At 39.6% G+C, this 20,702-nt stretch overlaps 1 protein-coding gene across 6 annotated transcripts in view; it reads left to right on the top strand.

The window, feature by feature from the left end:
- SSX2IP (SSX family member 2 interacting protein) overlaps positions 1 to 20,702 on the top strand; it is a 49,143-nt gene that overhangs the window by 8,093 nt on the left and 20,348 nt on the right. For 4 of the 6 annotated variants that reach the window (XM_030205773.1, XM_030205774.1, XM_030205777.1 and 1 more), the window contains exons 2-4: positions 2,320 to 2,454; positions 8,501 to 8,658; positions 15,686 to 15,898. In XM_030205773.1, coding sequence (XP_030061633.1) covers positions 2,412 to 2,454; positions 8,501 to 8,658; positions 15,686 to 15,898 — 414 coding nt within the window. In that variant the 5' untranslated portion in view covers positions 2,320 to 2,411. Of the gene's footprint in view, positions 1 to 2,319; positions 2,455 to 8,230; positions 8,309 to 8,500; positions 8,659 to 15,685; positions 15,899 to 20,702 lie in introns of all 6 variants that reach the window. The other 2 variants (XM_030205775.1, XM_030205776.1) reach the window with 2 other exon arrangements.

Genomic DNA, 20,702 nt, shown 5'->3' with positions numbered 1-20,702 from the left:
AATTATCACAGGGCACTCGTCCATTATCTGGAGATCACTAATTCCTTTCACAAATCTGTTTAATTTCTTTGTACTTTTTAGTGGCCTGCACAAGGGGTAAATGGCCTTTAAATCATCTCTGGCACATTGAATTATGGCAGTAATTGAAAGTGTGCATATTCTTATCCAGAAAATTAGTCCTACAAAAGTCTGTGAACTTATTCAGCAAGAGCTCAAGCTGCTGCTTGGGCAGAAGCCAGAGCAGTGGCTCTAAAGAATATTTGGGTGACTAGTCATTGCTGCATTTGTTTGTCAGATATTTATAAGGTTGATGTCTTGGTTAGAGTGGACAGTTCTTAAAGTGCAAGAGAACCTTATGGAGACTAGGAGAATGGGCATCCAAATGGCAGATGACATTTAATGTGAGCAAGTGCAAAATGATGCACATAGGAAAGAGGAATCCAAATCATGCAATGCAAGGTTCTGCATTATGAGTCACCGCCCAAGACAAGGATCTTGAAGGCTTTAAATTACTGAGTGAAGTGAAACAGGTAGATGTGAATTGCTTGTTTCCTTTTTTAAAAAATACAAAGATTCGGTGGCACGCAGTGAAGCTACTAAGTAGTAAATAAAATATTTTGTCTGCTTATTTTTTTTTTTATTCACTCAGTGTGTAATTAAACTCTGGAATTCATTGTCATAATGTGGTAAAAGCAGTTAACAGGATTTAAAAAAGGTTTAGGCAAGTTCTAAAGGAAACGTCCATAAGCTATTATTAAGATGGACTTGGGGAAAATCCACTGCTTATTTCTGGACTAAGCAGCTTCATCTGGCTTACCGTTTTGGGATCTTGCCAGGTAGTTGTGACATGGCTTGGCCACTATTAGAAACAGGATACTGGGCTTGATGTACCAGTATGGCAGTGCTTATGTACTTATGTTAATGTTGGCAGGGCCATTTTGGAGGGAGCTTTGTCTTTCGGCCTGAGGGATAAACTTTGGTACATCCAAATAGTCTAGACTGATCTATCAGGTTAAGGAAGGTGGCATTTACTTTACCTGATTATTCTTTCTTTGAATCCTGCTAGACCAGTCCAGGACCCACAGTGGAAGACTGCGGAGTTGGGGATAACCTTGGGTTCTTGGCCACTTGTAAATACTTCCATACTCTGCAGTGGTTTATAAGAAGGGTATTTGTTTTTTTTCCCAAGTATGTTATCTGTTTCTACTATTACTTATAACTTTTATATTAGCATACAGATCTGGCTGCACCACTGTTATACCAGCCAGTGATGTCATTAGAACATTTGTGGGTCCAGAACTGATCTAGCAGGATGCAAGTAATGGAAATGATCAGGTAAGAGAAAACATCACTACCTTCTGCAAGCCAAAGCCATAGAAAAATGCTTTCCAAACATTGTTATTCAATGTTACCCCAAATGATGATGATGATGGTGATAAAATAGCAGCTTTCTCATGTGCTCCGTCTCCCCCTTCCCCCTGCCTCCACTTATCCAAAACTGGTGGTGGCTGTGGCAACAGCAGCAATAAGTCTTTTGTGTGTACTATACAGTGATAGACCTACATACTTATATGGATTTCCAATGTATCAGGAAGCCCACACAAGGAGGGGATAGGGCCTTTGAATGGGTCACTGACTTGGGTCCCATGCTGACTGCCATTACTGGACATACATCACAATGGGGGCCTACTGTAATATGCAAATTGTGTATATATATATATATTTTTATGTGTATTTTTGTAATAACTGTTTCAGTCTTTTTGGTATACATTATGAGACTTGCATATGCTTCAGTCTGCATTAACTTTTGACATTGTCACTAAGCAGCCTGGCAGCAGGAGTGTTTGTCATGCTTTATTATTTAAAGCTGCAATGCCATCAGCTTAAATTTTGAATAAGGTCTGAAAGGCTTGCCATGGTCATTAGATATGATTTCGTTTATCATGCACTAACATTTTGCAGAGCCAATTTAAAGTGATCTATTTTTTTAAATATATAAAGCTGCAAACAACTGAGTTCTGTCATTGTCACAATGATGGTTATATGCAGAAAAATGATCATTTGTCATGGATTTGTTTTCCTGAAAGTAGAGGGTAAAATCAGCCTCAAAATGGGAGCATAAACAATGTGTTGTTAATTTTTTTAATTTGAGGTTTTATGATGTAGAATGGATCCTAGAGTTGCTCTCTGTGTATACTGTATATATAAAAGTTGGTATTAAGATGGAGGTGCTGTTTTGTTTCCAAACCTTCCATGCCATCTAGTTGTTTGTATGCCTGTTAGTGTAATGCTAAATCTGTAATGTTTTTTCTATTTTAGAAGATGCTTACGTAGGAGGCTTATCCCCCAGCAGCAGTTCTGAGCTTTTCACTGCTGAACCAGATGCTCAGGTATTCTGGTTTCTTGTTGCTATGGGAGATTGGAAGACTATTATAGTGCCAGAGCTATCATCAGGTATTAATTATTTCTTCATGTTAATGTTACATAATTCCCATTGAATTATAGAAAATTAGCAATAGAACTGTAAAGGTAACCTGATCTGCCCTTTTCTAATGCAGTACTATAGAGCCTACCCAGTTGCAGGTTTTATCTTCATTTCCTGTATAAAAATCTGCTTATCAAGGGCTGTTTCGAAGCAGAACTGAGTCTCCCACTCAAGTGGGTGGTATTGCATGGCCAACTCAGACATGGCAGATGAACCCTCAGCCTTTTGGACTGGACTTGGCAGTGCCAATTGAGACAAGACCCAGGAACACTTACACCCAACAGATGAGAAAAGACAACAATATATGACACATACCCATCCTACAGACAGTAAAATGTAAAACTGCCCCCAGCCCATCTAGGAAACACCAATCAAGAGATGCACTGGCCGTAAAATGGACTTGCCCCTTGTGTGCATAACCATTTGTCCCTTTTTAATAGCAACCCCCCCCCCCCCCCAAAAAAAAAAAAAAAAATCCTCAACAGAACTAGTTTCTTCTGTTCAAGACTTTAGGTCCTTCCTCATTGCAGATGTCAACTTTCTACTTCTGCATCCCAATCTCAACTACTGGCCTTGATGAAACAAACTGAGCAGGGTTTAGTAGCCTCCCTTGGGTCTACAGCTTCCTATTCAAGGCATATTGATGGCAGCAAGAAAACCTTCAAAGCCATACATGGAGTGGAGGAGTGGCCTAGTGTTTAGGGTGGTGGACTCTGGTACTGAGGAACTGAGTTCGATTCCCACTTCAGGCACAGGCAGCTCCTTGTGACTCTGGGCAAGTCACTTAACCCTCCATTGCCCCAGGTACAAATAAGTACCTGTATATACTATGTAAGCCACATTGAGCCTGCCATGAGTGGGAAAGAGCAGGGTACAAATGTAACAAAAATCTATATATATAAAAGGCAACCCCAACGTTCTATGAAGCCTCCAGCCGGAAGTGTGAAGCGCCAGAGATATCCGGTTTCCCCATGAGTGAAGGAAAACAGCACAGCACGAAATCCCTCTCTCTGTAACAGTGAAGGACTCAGAGGGGGGAGGAGAGAGATGCCCTCACTCTCTCTGTAACACAAACACAGCACAGCAGGAAACTTAACACTGAAGGACTGGACTCAGAGGGGGGAGGGGGAGGGAGAGAGGGCAGGGACACTCCCACATGCACACTCTGAAGAAAACCTTGCTAGCCCCCCCGTTTCATTTGCATCAGAAACGGGGCTTTTTTACTAGTAAATACATACATGGAAAAAGTGAAATACTAGATAGAAAACTAATAGTCAAGCCCTTACTTTGTGTCCTCCCAAAACAATACAATATCTGTACTGTCTTCATCAAGTACTGCCAATATCCTCCTGCGTATGTCTTGGCACACTCTGCCTATCATATCTATATAGGCAGTGTTGCAGTTTGTGTCTAATTTGTTCCCAGATTCATGAAGGTAGCTTCATGTCAAACCGCTGATTTAGAAGCATTGGGTGTTGTGGGACCTCAGAGTTGTCATATATCTCATGACACTGCCATTCAAACCCATGGTATCCTTGTCTCCCAAGCATATTACTTGGAAGGTGCTCTTTTCCTTTAGTAGTTACTTCATAATAAAATAGTTCTTTCCAATCTTGGTTATAACTTTTACATGTGAAGAAATAATGCTTACAACATTTTTATTCTAAACTGCACATGCATACATGTGAAATATGATCACACCCCAGACTGCAAATGGTTCTCACCGACTTAAGAATAGTCTTATCAGAAAATCTATATGGTGGTTTGTCTCCTTTGACACTCAGTAAACTTGGTGTTCAGTAGCCAAGTGAATCCTAGCCAGTTGGCTATCCTGTATTCAATGGATAAGAACATATGGAATTCCTCCTATTCAGTAAAGTCTAATCTTATTAAATGGAGCCACAGTAACTACTGCAGATCTTGGAAATCCTGCCTCACTGGACAGTATCCCTTGGATTCTAAAAATGAAGTGCAAATTTCCATGCGCAAAATTACACGTTATCCCGAGATGTGCCTGCAACCAAATTGCCTAATGAGCCAATTAGCACCAATTATAGAATAGTGCCTAGCACCCAATTAAGATCCATGCAGAAACCTTATAGCGTGCAACTCAAAAAGGTGCACCCATGGAAGGCGCATGGGCGGGTCAGGGACATTCACCAAAGATGTGCGCAGTATTACTGAATACTGGGGATCCACGCTTAAATTACGTGCTACAATTTACACCAGATTTCAGTTGGTGTAAAACCTCACGCCCACAGTTTGGTGTGGAAATCTGCTCTATGTGCTTGCTGTTCTATAAACAGTGCTCAACTTAGCGTTCTGTTTATAGAATAGTGTTCCATGCAGAACAGGTCTTTTATCTGCTGTCATCTACTATGTTTCTTTTGTAAAGAATTTCTAAAATCAGGATTTTCCATAATGCTTTTAATAAAAAGCAGGTTTCAAGCAGTGTTGTAAATAAAGATGATGTCTTTTATATAGAAAAGGAGTTAAGGCAGCAAATACTGGGCTGAGACAACACAACAATCTCTGTAAATAAATCCGGAAGGCAATGAAAAACCTTACTATCGTGTTTTGAACTTCAGAAAGCTTTGAATAGCTATTTTTTTTCTTGCTTATAAGACACACAAAAAAAAAAAAACAATTTCCCTGCAAGGAAGTGGTACATTGTATAAGAAAAACAAACAAAAGCTTTAATGCTTCAAGTAGCTTTTATGCTGGCTGCTACCACATGGCTGCAAGCTTGGTATTTCAACGTGTAGTAGATGTTTTTACATTAGAGCTATTCTGCCTTTTTGTTCAAACAGAGCAAGCAAAGTAGATAACAGTAATATAAACATCAGTCAATAAAACAAGACATCAACAAACAAAACCATCTTAAAGAATCACAATATTAAAAAAAATATTCATATCTCCATAATTTTTTCCTCCCATAAAATACCTAAGCTAAACCACCTATCACTATTTCCCCTCCACCTCTATAAAGTGTTTACCCAAACATCCATGCTGGAAAAATCCAAGTTTCAGTGCTTGTCTGTTTCAGATAATTCTGTTCTCTATCAGTTCTGTAGAAATGCTTTCCACAGTTGCAGGTGCAGCCCCCTGCCCCCCCCCCTCAAATATGACTGATTTCCACCTACCTATTAAATTCACTGGGGCTCAGAATAGCCAAGTCTAATTTGTATATACATAGTAATTCTCTGAGCATTTGGGATCCTATAAGATGCCCTGATTCTTGCATGCTGGTCTTTAGAGGGTCTGTTTAAGTTTTGCTTGAGTATTAAATTTCTCTTTGGAACTGATCTTACTGTAAAATTGCATGCTTTTTAGATGGCAATATTTTGTCTTTCTGGAATACATGAGCATGTATTTGTCCAAAATGTATGGATTTTTTGGGAAATTTTTACCTTTAAAGTTAATTTGTCATGCAAACTTAGTTTTGAGGGAGAGGGATGGGTTTCCTTTAGTAAACATCTGAGATTTAGTAGAAGTGCTTTCTAAGTGGAATTTTATTTAACCATAATCTACTTTTGTGCGCTGGGAAATCCAGGTTGAATGTTGTACTTTTTAGTTAGTGGTGGTTCATGGATTCTGGGGAGGCACTGCCAGATTTCCCCTGACATCTGTTCTTGGAATTGGTCTTCACATAACTTTCCCATATCAGAATTTTTAGGATTTTGATGTTGTGAAGGACATCAAATGGTCCAAGCAAAACTTGTCATCCATGCCAGAGCAATCCAGAGAAGGTGGGTTATGTCCCCTTGCCAGCAGATGCATACAAAAGTTCAGTTGACTTCACTCCCCTTGCAGGGGGCTAGGGGTGCCTTCTGTTCTCCAGTGTTTGTCTCTAGTAAAGGAGTTCTCAACCCAGTCCTTGTGACACACCTAGCTAATCAGGGTTTCAGAATTCCCACAATGAATATGCATGAGATAGATTTGCATGCCTACCACCATGCTATGCAAATTTATCTTGTGCATATTCATTGAGAGTGTCCTGAAAACCTTACTGGCTAGGTGTGTCCTGGGCCAAGAACTCCCGCTCTAGTAGATGATATGGATATGTGACCTGGTGTAAAGGTACTGCCAGGCTCCTAGGGTAGTGGTCTCAAAGCTGTCCTCTCCTGGTAGAGCAGGCTCCTGGGACAGCAGTTTTCCTCAGTTGAGTAGGTTCCCAGGGCTTTAGCTTTTGACTGCCCTTAGTAAAGAAAAGTACAAGTGTGTTCACTGGGAGTCTACCTATAGCAGCCTTCTGAGTAAGAAGGACTGAATCAAGAGGGACAGATGCTACTTCCACAGGCAGCCTCTCCCTGTCCTTCCTGGTCCCATGTTGCTCCTTGGCTTTTCTCCTCTAAGTGAACCCTTTCACTTGAAGTCAACTTTGTTAGTTATTGAGGGGGTGGGAGGAACTAGTGTAGAAAGTGAGCTGCCTACAGTGGTTATAGGTGTTGGGAGGAAGGGAATTGTCAGATCAAAGGTAGAGCACAGTAAGCATTCAAAAGATCTATAGGGCTGAAGCGCAGACTCATGGCTGAGCTCTATTGTCCCGCTTGTGCAGGCAGCCAAATAGGCAGATGAACATTTCAAGTAGCCAGGCAGCGCTCCCACACACAGGAAGGCCACAGAGCTAGGGACTAGCAGGACACCTACATTGCCTGTCCTCGCTAGAAGGATCAACCACCATGTTGGGTCAGCATTGTGGTCCTCCCTCAGCCCTAGTCACGTCATAGGTTCTCACGTCATCTGAGCAGGAAAGGTCCGGGGAGCCTCCTTTCTCTCCTAGGGATGTTCTCACCTGACTTATGGTGATTATGCACCAAGCTTTCTGTAATAACCCTGAATTTAACATGGTGGACTTTAGGCACTGTGGCTATTGATGATGCTTTCAGTTTCTCTCACTGGACTGTGCCACAGTAGAGGAACCACATATGCCCCTGTACTATAAGTTGCAGATCCTTGATAGGGGATGGGGAAGCTGATATCCGTGGACCATAATTCTCCCAGATGTTGCTTCTGGAGTGAAATCTGCTCAAGCAGCCTGAACAATTCAGGTCGGGATTGATCTAGTCAGGAGGGCTTCCCTTTGAGTTTTCCTGATGGATCTGTGGAAGAGGAGACGGTGAGGCATATTTTCAAAGCACTTTGGGAGGCTAAGTTCCATAGGTTTCTATGGAACTTTGGGAGGCTAAGTGCTTTGAAAATATGCCTCATAGCCTAGTAAGCTTCTTAGAAGTCTAGGTAGAGAACAGCTTTCCTTATCTAAAAAAGAATCTTAAACTTTTCAGCAAGGTGAACTTGTTTTGGGGTATTCTTATCTCTTGGTCTCTGACCCAAAAGTGGGTCTTGATTTGGCTGCATCAGGTTTGGTTTTGATGGTGTTCTGCAAGCTCAAAATTTGGGTTGTCTAAGTTTTTAACCAAGGTTTTTAGCTTTAACATAGGTATACCGAAAAACCGAAGACGCCACTGGGCCCCTATATGAGAAATGTAGATAGCTCTGAGCATGTTATCTCCTGGCAAAGGGACAGCGTACTTGTCTGGGGTAGCAAAATTTAAAGGAAAGGAAATAAATGGGATATGTTTACATTTTTCTATATATCCCTCAGGCCAGATTTGGTGGTGGTTTTGAAAATGGAGGCATTAAGTTGAGTTGAGTTTTTTTTTTTTTTTTATTCTGCAGTATGATGAAGGCAGTCTTCCGGTATTTAATCAACAAGAAAATGGAATTTCTTCCTCTTTTTCACAGCATAGTTCTTCTAGCAAGACTATTCCTACTCTAGCCTTTCATAAAGGAGCTAATCGATGGCTTGGCCTGGAGAAAAGGGTTTGTTTTTTAATAACACATTCAAACCACTCATTGAAGCATATTTACCTAATTAAGGGCCTGATTTAGTAAGGCTTTTTTCCCATTCTGTGTCTACAGGTGGTGTGGGAGGAGAAAGTTCAATAAATTCTATATAAATATCCTAAATGGTTTGTTTTGGGATATCTTACTACTTTTTTTTTTCCATTTTAGATAGCAAGCATACCTCAGAGCCAAGAATGTCTCCCTCCAGTTTACATGTGCGACAAGGGCTGCATCCTTTGCTGTCATACCCCCAGAACACTTGCAGCCTTTTCAGTGCCTTCTGCACAGAGGAGAACGTTGAGCAGTGTGTAATGTATCTTAACCAGGTGAGCTCTCAAATTCTGTATTGAGCAAAATGTAAGACAACCATACTTGTCTTTGTATCCTGTTTGATTTGCAAAATTGAACTGTGACCTGGTGAAAGGAAGCAATACACTTAGGGCTAGATTCTGTATATGGCACGTGAAAAATCCACGCTGTAAAAAATATGCTTAGGCATATTCTCTAAAGTACACCTAAATTTTATAGACTAGGCTTAAATTGCCGCACGGAATATAGAATACACCGAGTGCCTGTCCACACAACCAAATTTGGTCACGTCCATTTAGACCAAGTTTTACTTGGCGTAAATCCCGATTTCTAATTTAGGCATGGAGCAGGTATATTCTGTAATAAGTATGCATAGATTTTAGAATTGCCCACGACCTGCTCATAACCACGCCTCCTTTTCAACTATGCGACTTGGAATTTACGCACACCACATTACAGAATATTCTTAGCAAGCTGTGCGTGTAAATCTTAATGCCAATTAGTGCTAATTGCTTGTTAACATCCATTTAAGTTACATGCATTGTTGTAGAATTACGCTTAGATTTCCATGTGGAAATTAAGGTATAATATATAGAATTTGGGGGTTATTCCCTAAATAAAAGCTTTAAAATACCACAATGTGTTTTTAAATATTCAATAATGTTTAGTAAACTTGTACACTGTTATAGATTTTTAAACTGCATTACTGTGAATACATTTCTTTGGTGTATTTTGCTCCTTGAGTTGTCTGTTATGAGGACTACTGTTCCACATGTCCCAAGGCCAGAATAGTGTGTACAAACTATTGATCTTTCTGGTATGCTCATTATGTATTCATGTTCCTTTTCCAGCCCTGTCAGGCAAGGCTGCTTTATTTGTACTTTTTTCAATGGAGCCCAGCAGTCTTGTGTGTCTATTAGAAAGTCTCTCTTCCACTGTTTGCTGCATTGGTTTGGCTTTAGAGACTTTCATAAAACTTTTTGGGAATGTTTTGCATGAACTGAACTGGTCCAGAAAAAAACCAAAAGGGCGATGGTGTTGCATGACTTGAACTGGTCCAAAAAAAGGGCAATTGTGGTCCAGGAAAGGAGGAGAAACCCAAAGGTTCACAAAAGTCTTTTATTGAAGAATGACCCTACTTGGCTGAGTTTCAGCAACAGCCTTCCTCAGGGGTCTACAAACATAAGTACAGAAGATATAAATTAAAATCGTACATATATTAAAACAAAATAAAAATAAGGCGAATAAGATAAAATCCAGACCATAATCAGATATTACCAGCACAATCTTCAATATGGACTCAAAAGAATGTGAGTCTAAACAAAATTTCCGTGCAATAAAGACAAAAAACAAACTACATATAAAATATAAAAAGCATACTTATCAATAATAATCGTAAAATCCCATGACTGATCTACTCCAATACTGCCCAGGTAAAAATGGATGGCATTTAATGTGCACAAGTGCAAAGTGATGCATATGGGAAAGAGGAACTTGAATTATAGCTACGTAATGCACGGTTCCACATTAGGAGTCACTGACCAGGAAAGGGATGTAGGCGTCATCGTTGATGATACATTTGAAACTCTCTGCTCAGTGTGAGTCAACGGCTAAGAAAGCAAATAGAATGTTAGGTATTATTGGGAGAGAAATGGAAAACAAAAATAAGGAAGTTATAATGCCTTTATATTGCTCCATGGCTCGACCACACCTCAAATATTGTGTGCATTTCTGGTCACCGCATCTCAAAAAAGATATAGTGGAATTAGAAAAGGTACAGAGAAGGGCGACGAAATGATAAAGGAGATGGGACAACTTTCCTATAAAGAAAGGCTAAAGCAGGTAGGGCTCTTCAGCTTGGAGAAAAGATGAATGAGGGAAGATAATATATATGTGGGTTTTTTAATGTTTGTGTTGTGTTGTGTATTATTTCAGTTGATCTGTGGTTTTGCCCAATGGTTGGGTGAAATATGGTCACATTAGATCTTTGTGATATCATCTTTTAATAAACATATGTTCTTATCTACCTCTGGTGATATCTGCTATAATGACAACCTTGCCAGCAATCCAGGACATACCCATCAGACTGTGAACCCAGCCCAAGGCTCTTCTAGCCTCTGCTTTGTTCCTTAGCTTTCCACTGAGCAGCTGTGGAATGTAATCAAATTTTGGAAAATAAAATGTTATATACTACAAGAGATTAGTAAAACTGGTCTTTTATTAGAGCTGCATAATATTTATTGACAGCAAGGAGGGAAAACTGGGAGAGAAATCTCTTCTTCCAAATTCCCCTGAAGTTTGACAATCCAAATACTCTCATTTATACCCTCAACCACATATGAGGTAATTGATCCATCTACACAAATTTCCATAACATCAGCAAAGCATCCTTTTTAGAATGCTGAACTTTAAGCAAATATTATAAAAGTCTGAAGTATAAGGGTGTAGTACAATAGAAAAACCTATTACATAGAATTTCTCAGCTACATTTAATAACAGACTAATATTTATAAACTGTTTTCTTTTAGATAAACAGAGTATGATTTACTTTTCCAAAAGTGCACATCTATCATAAATACTGCTTCGTTTCAGACTTTCTTTAACCTCTCTTAACTAAAGACCTTTCTTTGTCAGTATGGATAGAGGTCTGCAGAAACAATGTCTTCTATTTGAATATGCTGACCTTCTCCTAAGGTTAGTGGAATCTGTTAAGCTAGCATTTGTCAATGTCACTCAAGACAATTTTTCTTACAATTTTAAGACATAAATGGTAACTTTAACTTTTCCAGTTCCACACAGGTTACATTGGAAAAAGGATCTTTTTAACACCACTTTATAGTGCTTTATATGCTTCCCCTCTTCCCCACGCTACTACAAGGGAATCGCCTCCTACGGGGGAAGGGGGGCAGGATTGGACTACCAAGGCAATCCCATTACATCGCTCATTTAAAAAAAAAACAAACACATGGAGCAAAGACCCAGAATGTTCTCCTGTTATTTAAATGGAAGACACATTTTAGTGTTCTGCCACATCTGCTTTTATTGGGGAAACATTTGTAAACAATGCAAGGGACCTGCTAATTTGTATTGGTAAACTGCTTCTTGTCTTTCATAGTCTTGTTTCCCACCTATTTGCAGGCTCAGTGTGGCTTACATAGTACCGTAGAGGCTGTTGCCAATTCGGTTAATAACAGATACAAAGTGATATTGTGATCATATGAGGTAGGTTGGGTCAGGTAGCAGGGTCAAAAGAGGTGAAGATTATAAATTGTCCAGTACGATCATTGGTTATGATATGTTGCTGGGTGCTGTGATTTTATGTTGGATCATTGGGATATGCTTTTTTGAATAGGTGAGTCTTGAGTGATTTCCTAAATAAGTGGTCATGGATTGTTCTCACTATAGTTGGGAGTCCGTTCCATAGTTGTGCGCTTATGTAGGAGAAGTTGATTGCATGGGTTGTTTTGTATTTTAGTCTTTTACAGTTTGGATAATGTAGGTTTAGGTATGATCTTGATGATCTGTTTCTGGTTGATAGATCAATTAGGTCTATCATGTAAGCTGGTACTACGCCGTAGATAATTTTGTGTACCAAGGTGCAGATTTTGAAGATAGTCCGTTCTTTGATTGGGAGCCAATGCAGCTTTTCTCGTAAGGGTTTGGAACTTTCGAATCGTGTTTTACCATATATCAGTCTGGCTGCTGTATTTTGGCCAGTCTGGAGGTTTTTTGTGAGTTGTGCTTTGCAACCCGCATAGATTCCGTTACAGTAATCTGCATGGCTTAGGACCATTGATTGTATTAGGTTCCGAAAAGTTTCCCTTGGAAAGAAAGGTTTTATTCGTTCGAATTTCCACATTGCGTGGAACATTTTCTTTGTTACACTGTTTGTTGGGCTCTCTGGTGTGAGGCTCCTATCAAGTGTGACCCGAAGTATTTTTAGGCTTTCTGATGTAGGGAACGTGTGTCCTGGGGTAGTTATGGTAGTGGGTTTGTATTTGTTGTGTTGTGATGAGAGGATGAGGCAGTGTGTGTTTTCAGTGTTCAGTTTCAATTGGAATGAGTTTGCCCAGGAGTCCATGATGTTAAGGCCGTCATTAATTTTGTTGGTTATTTCTGTTAAGTCCTGTTTGAAGGGAATGTATATTGTGACATCATCTGCATAGATGAATGGGTTTAGACCTCGATTGGACAAGGACTTTGCCAATGAAATCATCATCATATTGAAAAGTATTGGTGATAATGGTGATCCTGGGGGTACTCCGCAGGTTGCTTTCCACGGTGGTGATATATTTGAATTTGATTTTACTTGGTATGTTCTGGTGGTAAGAAAGCCCTTAGTCCAGTTAAACACGTTTCCAGCAATCCCAAAGTGGTCAAGGAGTCTCAGTAATATATTGTGGTTTACCATGTTGAATGCGCTCGACATGTCGAATTGGAGGAGGAGGAGTATGCTTTTACCTATGGCTATTTCCTGCTTAAATTTGGACAGAAGCGTAACTAGTACAGTCTCAGTACTGTGGTGGGAGCGGAATCCTGATTGTGAATCGTGAAGTATTGAGAATTTGTCCAAGTATTCCGTGAACTGTTTAGTTACCACGCTCTCCATCAATTTTACTACTAGAGGGATGGACGCAACTGGTCGGTAGTTGGTGAGATCATCTGGTTTTTTTCTTAGTATCTTTAGGTATTGGGGTAAGAAGGATATTGCTATGTTCATTGGGGAAGAAGCCTTGTTGTAGCATGAAGTTAAGGTAGGATGTAAGATCTTCTATGAATCGATTAGGGGTGCATTTAAGTAGGTGACTGGGGCATGTGTCCAGTTTGCAGTGGGTTTTGGCGAATCTGCGAGTCGCTTGTGAGACTGATTCGGTAGTAAGTGGATTGAATATTGACCAGGTTCGATCAGCTGGGTACCCACCCAGGGTTAGGTCCAGTTTGTCGAAGAAGTTTTCGATATCGGTGTTATGAAGAGGAAGGGTGCTACATAGTTTTGTAATTTTGTCTTTGAAGTAGGTGGCCAGATTGTCTGCATGTGGAATGTCTGTGTTGGATGTGGTGACTGGGGTGGTGTCTAATAGCTTATTTATGAGTTGAAATAATTTCTTGAGATCTTTGTTGTCTGGTCCTAGTTTGGTTTGTCTAATTGCATATTTGTATTTTCTGTGTAATTGTTTCCAGGCATTGAGTGTGGTTTCGTCGTTTGCTTTTTTCCATGCTCGTTCTAGTTTCCTGGTTTGTGTTTTGAGTTTTTTAATTCATCATTGTACCAAGGTATTGAGTTTTCTTTTTGATATTCTTGTTTCTAGAGGTGCTATTTCGTTTCGTATTGTTCTGCATCAGTCCTCCTGTTGATTTAGGTATTGTGTGGAGTCGGGTGTTGGCATCCATTCGTTGTCATATAACTGTTGCCAAAATAGGTGTGGGTCTATTTGCCCTCTTGTAGTGTAAGTTGTTTGTTCTAATGTTGGAATTGATCCTTTCTTATGCCAGTTTAGGAATAGGTTCAATTGGTAGTGGTCGGTCCATGGTTTTTCTGACCACTTGATGGTTATTGGTAAGTTATGATCTGTGTCCAGTCTGTGTGCTAAGAGGTCCAATGTGTGTCCCTTAGTGTGGGTGGTTTGTAGTTGAGGCCATTTGAGATCCCATGACTGTAAGAATTCTTTGCATTCACGAGCATTGGCGGAATTGGGATCTTCTAAGTGGAGGTTTATGTCGCCTAGTATTACTATTTTGGAGTTATTAACGCAAGTGTTAGAGATGAAGTCCGTGAGGATAGGCTGGCTTTTATTCCAATTACCGGGTGGTCTGTAGAGTAGAAAACAATTCAGTTGATTGTTCAGAGATTTGTTTTGGATTCTGATTGATGCGATTTCTAGTTGGGGAGTTATGGACTCGGCAATGGTTTCGGTAAGGAATTGTTCTCTGTGTATTAATGCTATTCCTCCACTTCTCTTTATTGATCTGGTCCAGTGGGTGATTTTATATCCTGGAGGACATAGTTCGAGGATTATGGGGTCTTTTTGATTGTGGATCCAGGTTTCGCTGAGGGAAGAGATCAAGGTTTTCTGAGTTGATCCAGTCTGATATTATTGTTGTTTTGTTGACTACGGATCTGGCATTAATGTAGCCTACTTGGATGGTTTGGTATTGGGCTGCTGGGTTTGGTGATGTACGGATTCTTGTGAATTGTCTTTCGTTCGGTGTTTGTTTGTTTGTTTGTTATGATCATTCGTGCTGTTTTTTTGGTGTTCACTGTGTTTGGTCAGTTTTCTTTTGGTTTGGTAGGTATCCATTTGATGGAGTGTAGTGTGTTTGATCAGTCTTTGGTGGTTTTGTAGGATGGGTATAGTGTTGTATTCTGCAAGTGGGAAGGATAGTATTTGGTGGATCAATGTGAGTGAATATACTGCTAGGGATGTTTTGATTATATTCATATTGGTGTCGGTTTGGGTTTTGTAGGGATGATTCCACATGTATGCTTATTTGTAACAGTCACTGAAGACAAGGGAATTACCAGTCACATTCTTTCACTTCTGGACTCTGATTTCCTCAGCTGTAAAATAGTGTGACACAGGAGCACAAGAAATGCTTGCTTACACTTAAATGCTCTATAACATCTAATGGGTGCTGAATAGATAAGACATCTCCTGTTTGACTAATCCCACCCCTCATTAAGGATTGTATTTCCAAAGTGCCTTTTTTTCTTCCGGGTTTATTCCATTCTTGTTGATCTTTTGAGGACTAGGTTTGATATGGTTTTGGACTTTTTTGACTTTGAGCAAGTTCATTAGGTTTAAATTAAAGGCATTGAATATTGTGAATTAAATGCATATAAGAGTGCACAGTAATGATTTATATATTCAAGCAGCACTTACTGATCTAGGAATTCTTAAGGTGAGCAGTTTGATACCTAAGTTACTTAAATGAATTTGTAAATCCCTTTGGGTTAAGATGCTTGTATTGTGTATTGCTTACTGTAACTTATAAAGTCTCATAATGACATGTAATGATCTAAGCTGATTTTTCTCTCTCTCTCAGGAGATGACTACTCTAGGTTTTCCCCCATTATATGATGAGCTCAAATATAAAGATGGGAGACAAGAATTAAATGTAATATCGGTTATGAACTGTATGAATGAGTTGCTTCAACTTCACCATAAGAACCTTCAAGCTCGGGAAGATGCAGAGTTACAGAACTTAAAACAAAGCAGTGACATGGAATACCTGCAGACCAGCAATTCTAGACTAAAGGTAGATAAAAGCAATCCATTATTTTATACTTTGTGAAATAAAGGATTAAAAGATTTGACCCAGTCCTGGGGTGCAGCTGCCTCATCTGACTTTGCGCCCCCTCCCCCCGATTCCTCAGTCGTCATACCACAGGGTAAGGAAGTATCAACTTATGCCCAGTTGCTCTGGTTCCAGTGTTTCTGATGTGGAGAATGCAAAAAGAACTGCAGGTTAGCATGCCCCATTTTGAATTTTAATGGTATGCAGAACTGTAAGGGAAGAGAGGAACCTAAGGGACCTATGTTCTATAAATTTGGTAGGTATGGGTTAGTGTTAATGGCTGTTATGCCTGAATTTCTAGTAAGCAGCCATAACACATACCAACTGCCCGTAGCACAACTGCATAGCAAATGCTAAGACAAACATGGCTGGCATAAACCAACCAAATTGCCCATAGATACTGATATTTGGATTTTCAGCTAGCCTAAAACTTTAGTGCAAAAATAAAGAAATTGTATCAGATTTTTAAAATATAGTAACAGTTTTTATAAAATAGTTTTATTTTATATAACTTGTATATTTTTAAAGTCTGTTTTATGGAAACTACCTAGAACTTTGGCAGGCTAGCAAATCTATGAAAAAGAATGCCTGAAGCAAGTTATCAAGGGGTTTGTTTACAAAGCATTGCTACTGATATTCATAGCTGTTACCGTACCCATGACTATAAATCATAATACCTAACTATCCTTATTCAGACATTCATTATAATTCTCCATTCCACAGCTTGTATCTACTAGTCATAAATTCTTCCACTCATTCTTAAAACAGGCATTTGAATATCAAGTCACACACACAATCTACCACAGCCAGACCCACATTGTACTTTTCCCAAAGTCAGATGAGTATCACTCAATCCAGAATTCTCACAAGACGAGAAAAACACGAGAACGCATTGATTATAGAGGTATCGGACACAAGCGATTACTCAGTAAATTGCATAGAAAGAGGGAAGATCCTCAAGTACCAAGAAATGCAGTCTGAGACTAAAACAATGTAGTGGAAAGATACAGAAATATTTCCAATTGCTTTGGGTGCCACAGACTTGATTAAAAAAACTTCTAAGCACACCTGGATAAGTTGCTTATACATGCTACATCTTATGAAGTCCAGAAAGAAGCTCTCTGGCACAGTAAGTACTACAGCAAGCATTCTCAGTAAATTTGAGAGACTGAGAATCATACTCCTCATGCCCTGGTTTAGGAGGGAGTGTCATTCCTGTCATGGTATGCACAAAACTATGCATGGATGAGGCGATGGTGCAGGGAGGTGGGTTTAGATTTGTTAGGAACTGAACAACATTCTGGGGAAGGAGGTGCCTATTCCGAAAGGATGAGCTCCACCTTAACCAGGGTGGGACCAGGCTGCTGGCATCGGCAACATAGTAGATCAGGTGTCCTTAAAAATCAGACGAGATTACAAATTAATACTGTCAAGTACTGAGCATGATGATGTAAATAGGAACAACATAGTTTGAAATGCCTATATGCGCATGCCAGAAGCCTAAGAAATAAGATGGGAGAGCTGGAATATATTGCACTAAATGAACATGTTGGGCAGACTGGATGGATCATGCAGGTCTTTTTCTGCCGTCACCTACTATGTTACTTGAGAAATAACCCTGAGACAAAACTCAAATTATACACATAGTAAGTGAATTGATGACACATCCATTCTAAATTCTGTCCAATATATAAAACTATTGGGGCTGGAAATTTCAAGTTCAGCAGATGGCCAAGAACATAGTTGAACTAAAATCTTTGCATAAACATAAATGGCAAGGGACTGCATCGCTAAGGAAATGGACAACTGTCAGGCTGATCCAAAAGCAATTGATGGGATTCCATAGGTCTGTTGTTCACATGAATAAACTCCTGCAAACTGGGGTCTTCAAAGTTTAATCTCTATATAGTATGCTACTCTCATGCATGCCGAGAACATCAACCCACAATGCACTAACATGCATTTATAGCTGGGATCTATGCAAGAATTGTTTTTGGTGGGTTACTGTTGCTTTATTTAAATCTGGGAGAAAAAGGATTGTCTTACAATTGAGCTTGATTGGAATCTTTCTTTGCCTGTTGACAGGATTTATAGGACTTGGGGATAATAAATTACAGATCTTACCTCCCATCTAAACGTTCTGCTTCAACAAGGTTCCTTCCCTAATGAACATGGCAACATACTACTTACACCAATACCTAAAAACCCTAAGAAACCAGCAGAAGATATTACTAACTACCGCCCAGTCGCCTCCATCCCACTACTAATAAAATTGATGGAAAATAGGGTGACCTCTCAAATTGACTATATACAAAAATTCTCCATTCTACATGAATCGCAATTGGGTTTCCGTCCTGCCTACAGTACAGAAACTGTACTAATCATCTTAATATCCAAATTCAAACACGAAATATCAGTTGGAAACAACATCCTTCTTCTACAATTCGATTTATCTAGTGCATTTGACATGATAAATCACAATATTCTAAGAAAACTACTGGATAAACTAGGGTTTGGAGGGAATGTCATTAAATGGATTAACGGCTTCGTCACCACAAGATCCTACCAAGTTAAATCAGCTTCAACTCTTTCATCTCCTTGGTCATCAAACTGCGGTGTACCACAAGGATCTCCTCTATCCCCGATACTCTTCAATCTCATGATGATCCTCCTAGCCAAGCTCCTATTCAAACATGGTCTCAACCCCTTCATTTATGCTGATGACGTTACCATATTCATCCCCTTCAAACCCAATCTAACAGAAATCTCCGACAAAATAACTGCAGGCATGAACATTGTGACCTCTTGGGCCAACGCTTTTATGATGAAAATGAACAAAGAGAAAACACAATGCTTAATTCTCTCATCCCAACACTCTACACTCCTTCCAACTATTCTCAGTACCCCTGACATCATAATCCCCATATCCGACACCCTAAAAATTCTTGGGGTGACATTAGATAAGCATCTATCACTAGAGAATCACGCAAAATCCACTACGAAGAAAATGTTTAACATGATGTGGATACTGAAACTGGTGAAACCTTATCTCCCCTTGAAAACATTCTGTAACTTGGTACAATCCATGGTACTTACACATACAGACTACTGCAACAGTATTTTTATAGGCTGCAAGGCCCAAATCCTGAAAAAACTTCAAACTGCCCAAAACACGGCAGCTAGACTCATTTTTGGTAAATTAAGATATGAGAGTGCAACACATCTTCGTGAAAAACTTCATTGGCTCCCTATCAGAGAACGAATAAACTTCAAGGTCCACACATTGATTCACAGGATCATCCATGGAGAATCTCCAAACTACATAATCGATCTGATAGACCTTCCAACCAGAAACAGGTCAGAATCTTCTCGAACATACCTTAACCTACACTATCCTAATTGCAAAGGTCTCAAGTACAAAACCTCTTATGCATCCAACTTCTCCTTCATAGGCAGCCAACTATGGAATGCACTACCCAGATCTATTCACTCAATCAACAATTATCTACTCTTCCGGAAATCACTGAAAACCCATCTGTTCAAGCAAGCATACCCAAATTATCTAACCTAATCTTATGAACCCTACCCAACACCTAATCACTCGACAAAGACTATGACTTACACCACATCTTCCATCAACACCCCCTATGTTATCCCTCAATCTATTCCCTCCTCCAGCCACCCCCACCCCCTTATCCCTTGCTCATTTCAACCTTCCCCCTCCTGCCTCTCCTACCCACTTCTTACTTGCCCATCCCACCTATCTGCATATCTCCATCATTATTCTGTTATACCACAGCTTGTATTCTCTCTGCTATACCTTGTAACCCCTAGTACTATGTAAGCCGCATTGAACTTGCCTCGAGTGGGAAAGTGCGGGGTACAAATGTAACAAATAAATAAATGGATGCAGGTATCTGGAATCTTCATGGCCGATGAGATAGGGTCCAGTATGCCTGCTTGATTTCAAAGATTTTGAAATCAAGCAGGCACACTGGACCTCATCTCATTGGCCATGAAGATTGGCCCTCTTAGACTCTGGTCAAACAGAAATATCCAAAAGAGTGTCTCAGAAAATTCTCTGCTTTATTTATTTATTTATTTATTTATTTATTGCATTTGTATCCCACATTTTCCCACCTTTTTGCAGGCTCAGTGTGGCTTACAATGTATCGTTCTTGGTGGTAATAGATTAGAACGTAATCACTTGTTGTTACATAGAGATTTTGAGTGACATGGTAGAAGTTTAAAACAAGCAGATGTTATAAAGATAATCACTTATTGTTACATAGAGATTTTGAGTAACGTAATAGAAGTTTAACAAGCAGATATTATAAAAATAGTTCTGAGTAAAGGTATAAGAGATGCATGCATTTATATTTGTTGTTCTTTGTGGTATGCCTTATTAAAAAGATGGGTCTTCAATGATACTCAAAAGTTTGTTAGTTTGTAGATCATTCTCAGGTTGTATGGCAGTGCGTTCCATAGCTTGGCACTCAAGTAGGTAAAGTTTGATGCACGCATAAGTTTGTATTTTAAACCTTTGCAGCTTGAGAGATGGAGATTAAGGAACGTGCGGGCTGATCTTTTGGCATTCCTAGTCGGTAAGTCTATCAGGTCTGACATATAGGCTGGGGCATCTCCATGGATGATTTTATGAACTAGGGTGCAAATCTTGAACGTGATGCGTTCTTTGAGTGGGAGCCAGTGTAACTTTTCTCGTAGTGGTTTAGCACTTTCATATTTTGCTTTTCTGAATATGTCT

This window comes from Microcaecilia unicolor, chromosome 6 (assembly GCF_901765095.1).
Source record: "Microcaecilia unicolor chromosome 6, aMicUni1.1, whole genome shotgun sequence".
In the NCBI taxonomy this organism is placed as follows: Eukaryota; Metazoa; Chordata; class Amphibia; order Gymnophiona; family Siphonopidae; genus Microcaecilia; species Microcaecilia unicolor.
This window is presented reverse-complemented; position numbering and strand designations above follow the sequence as displayed.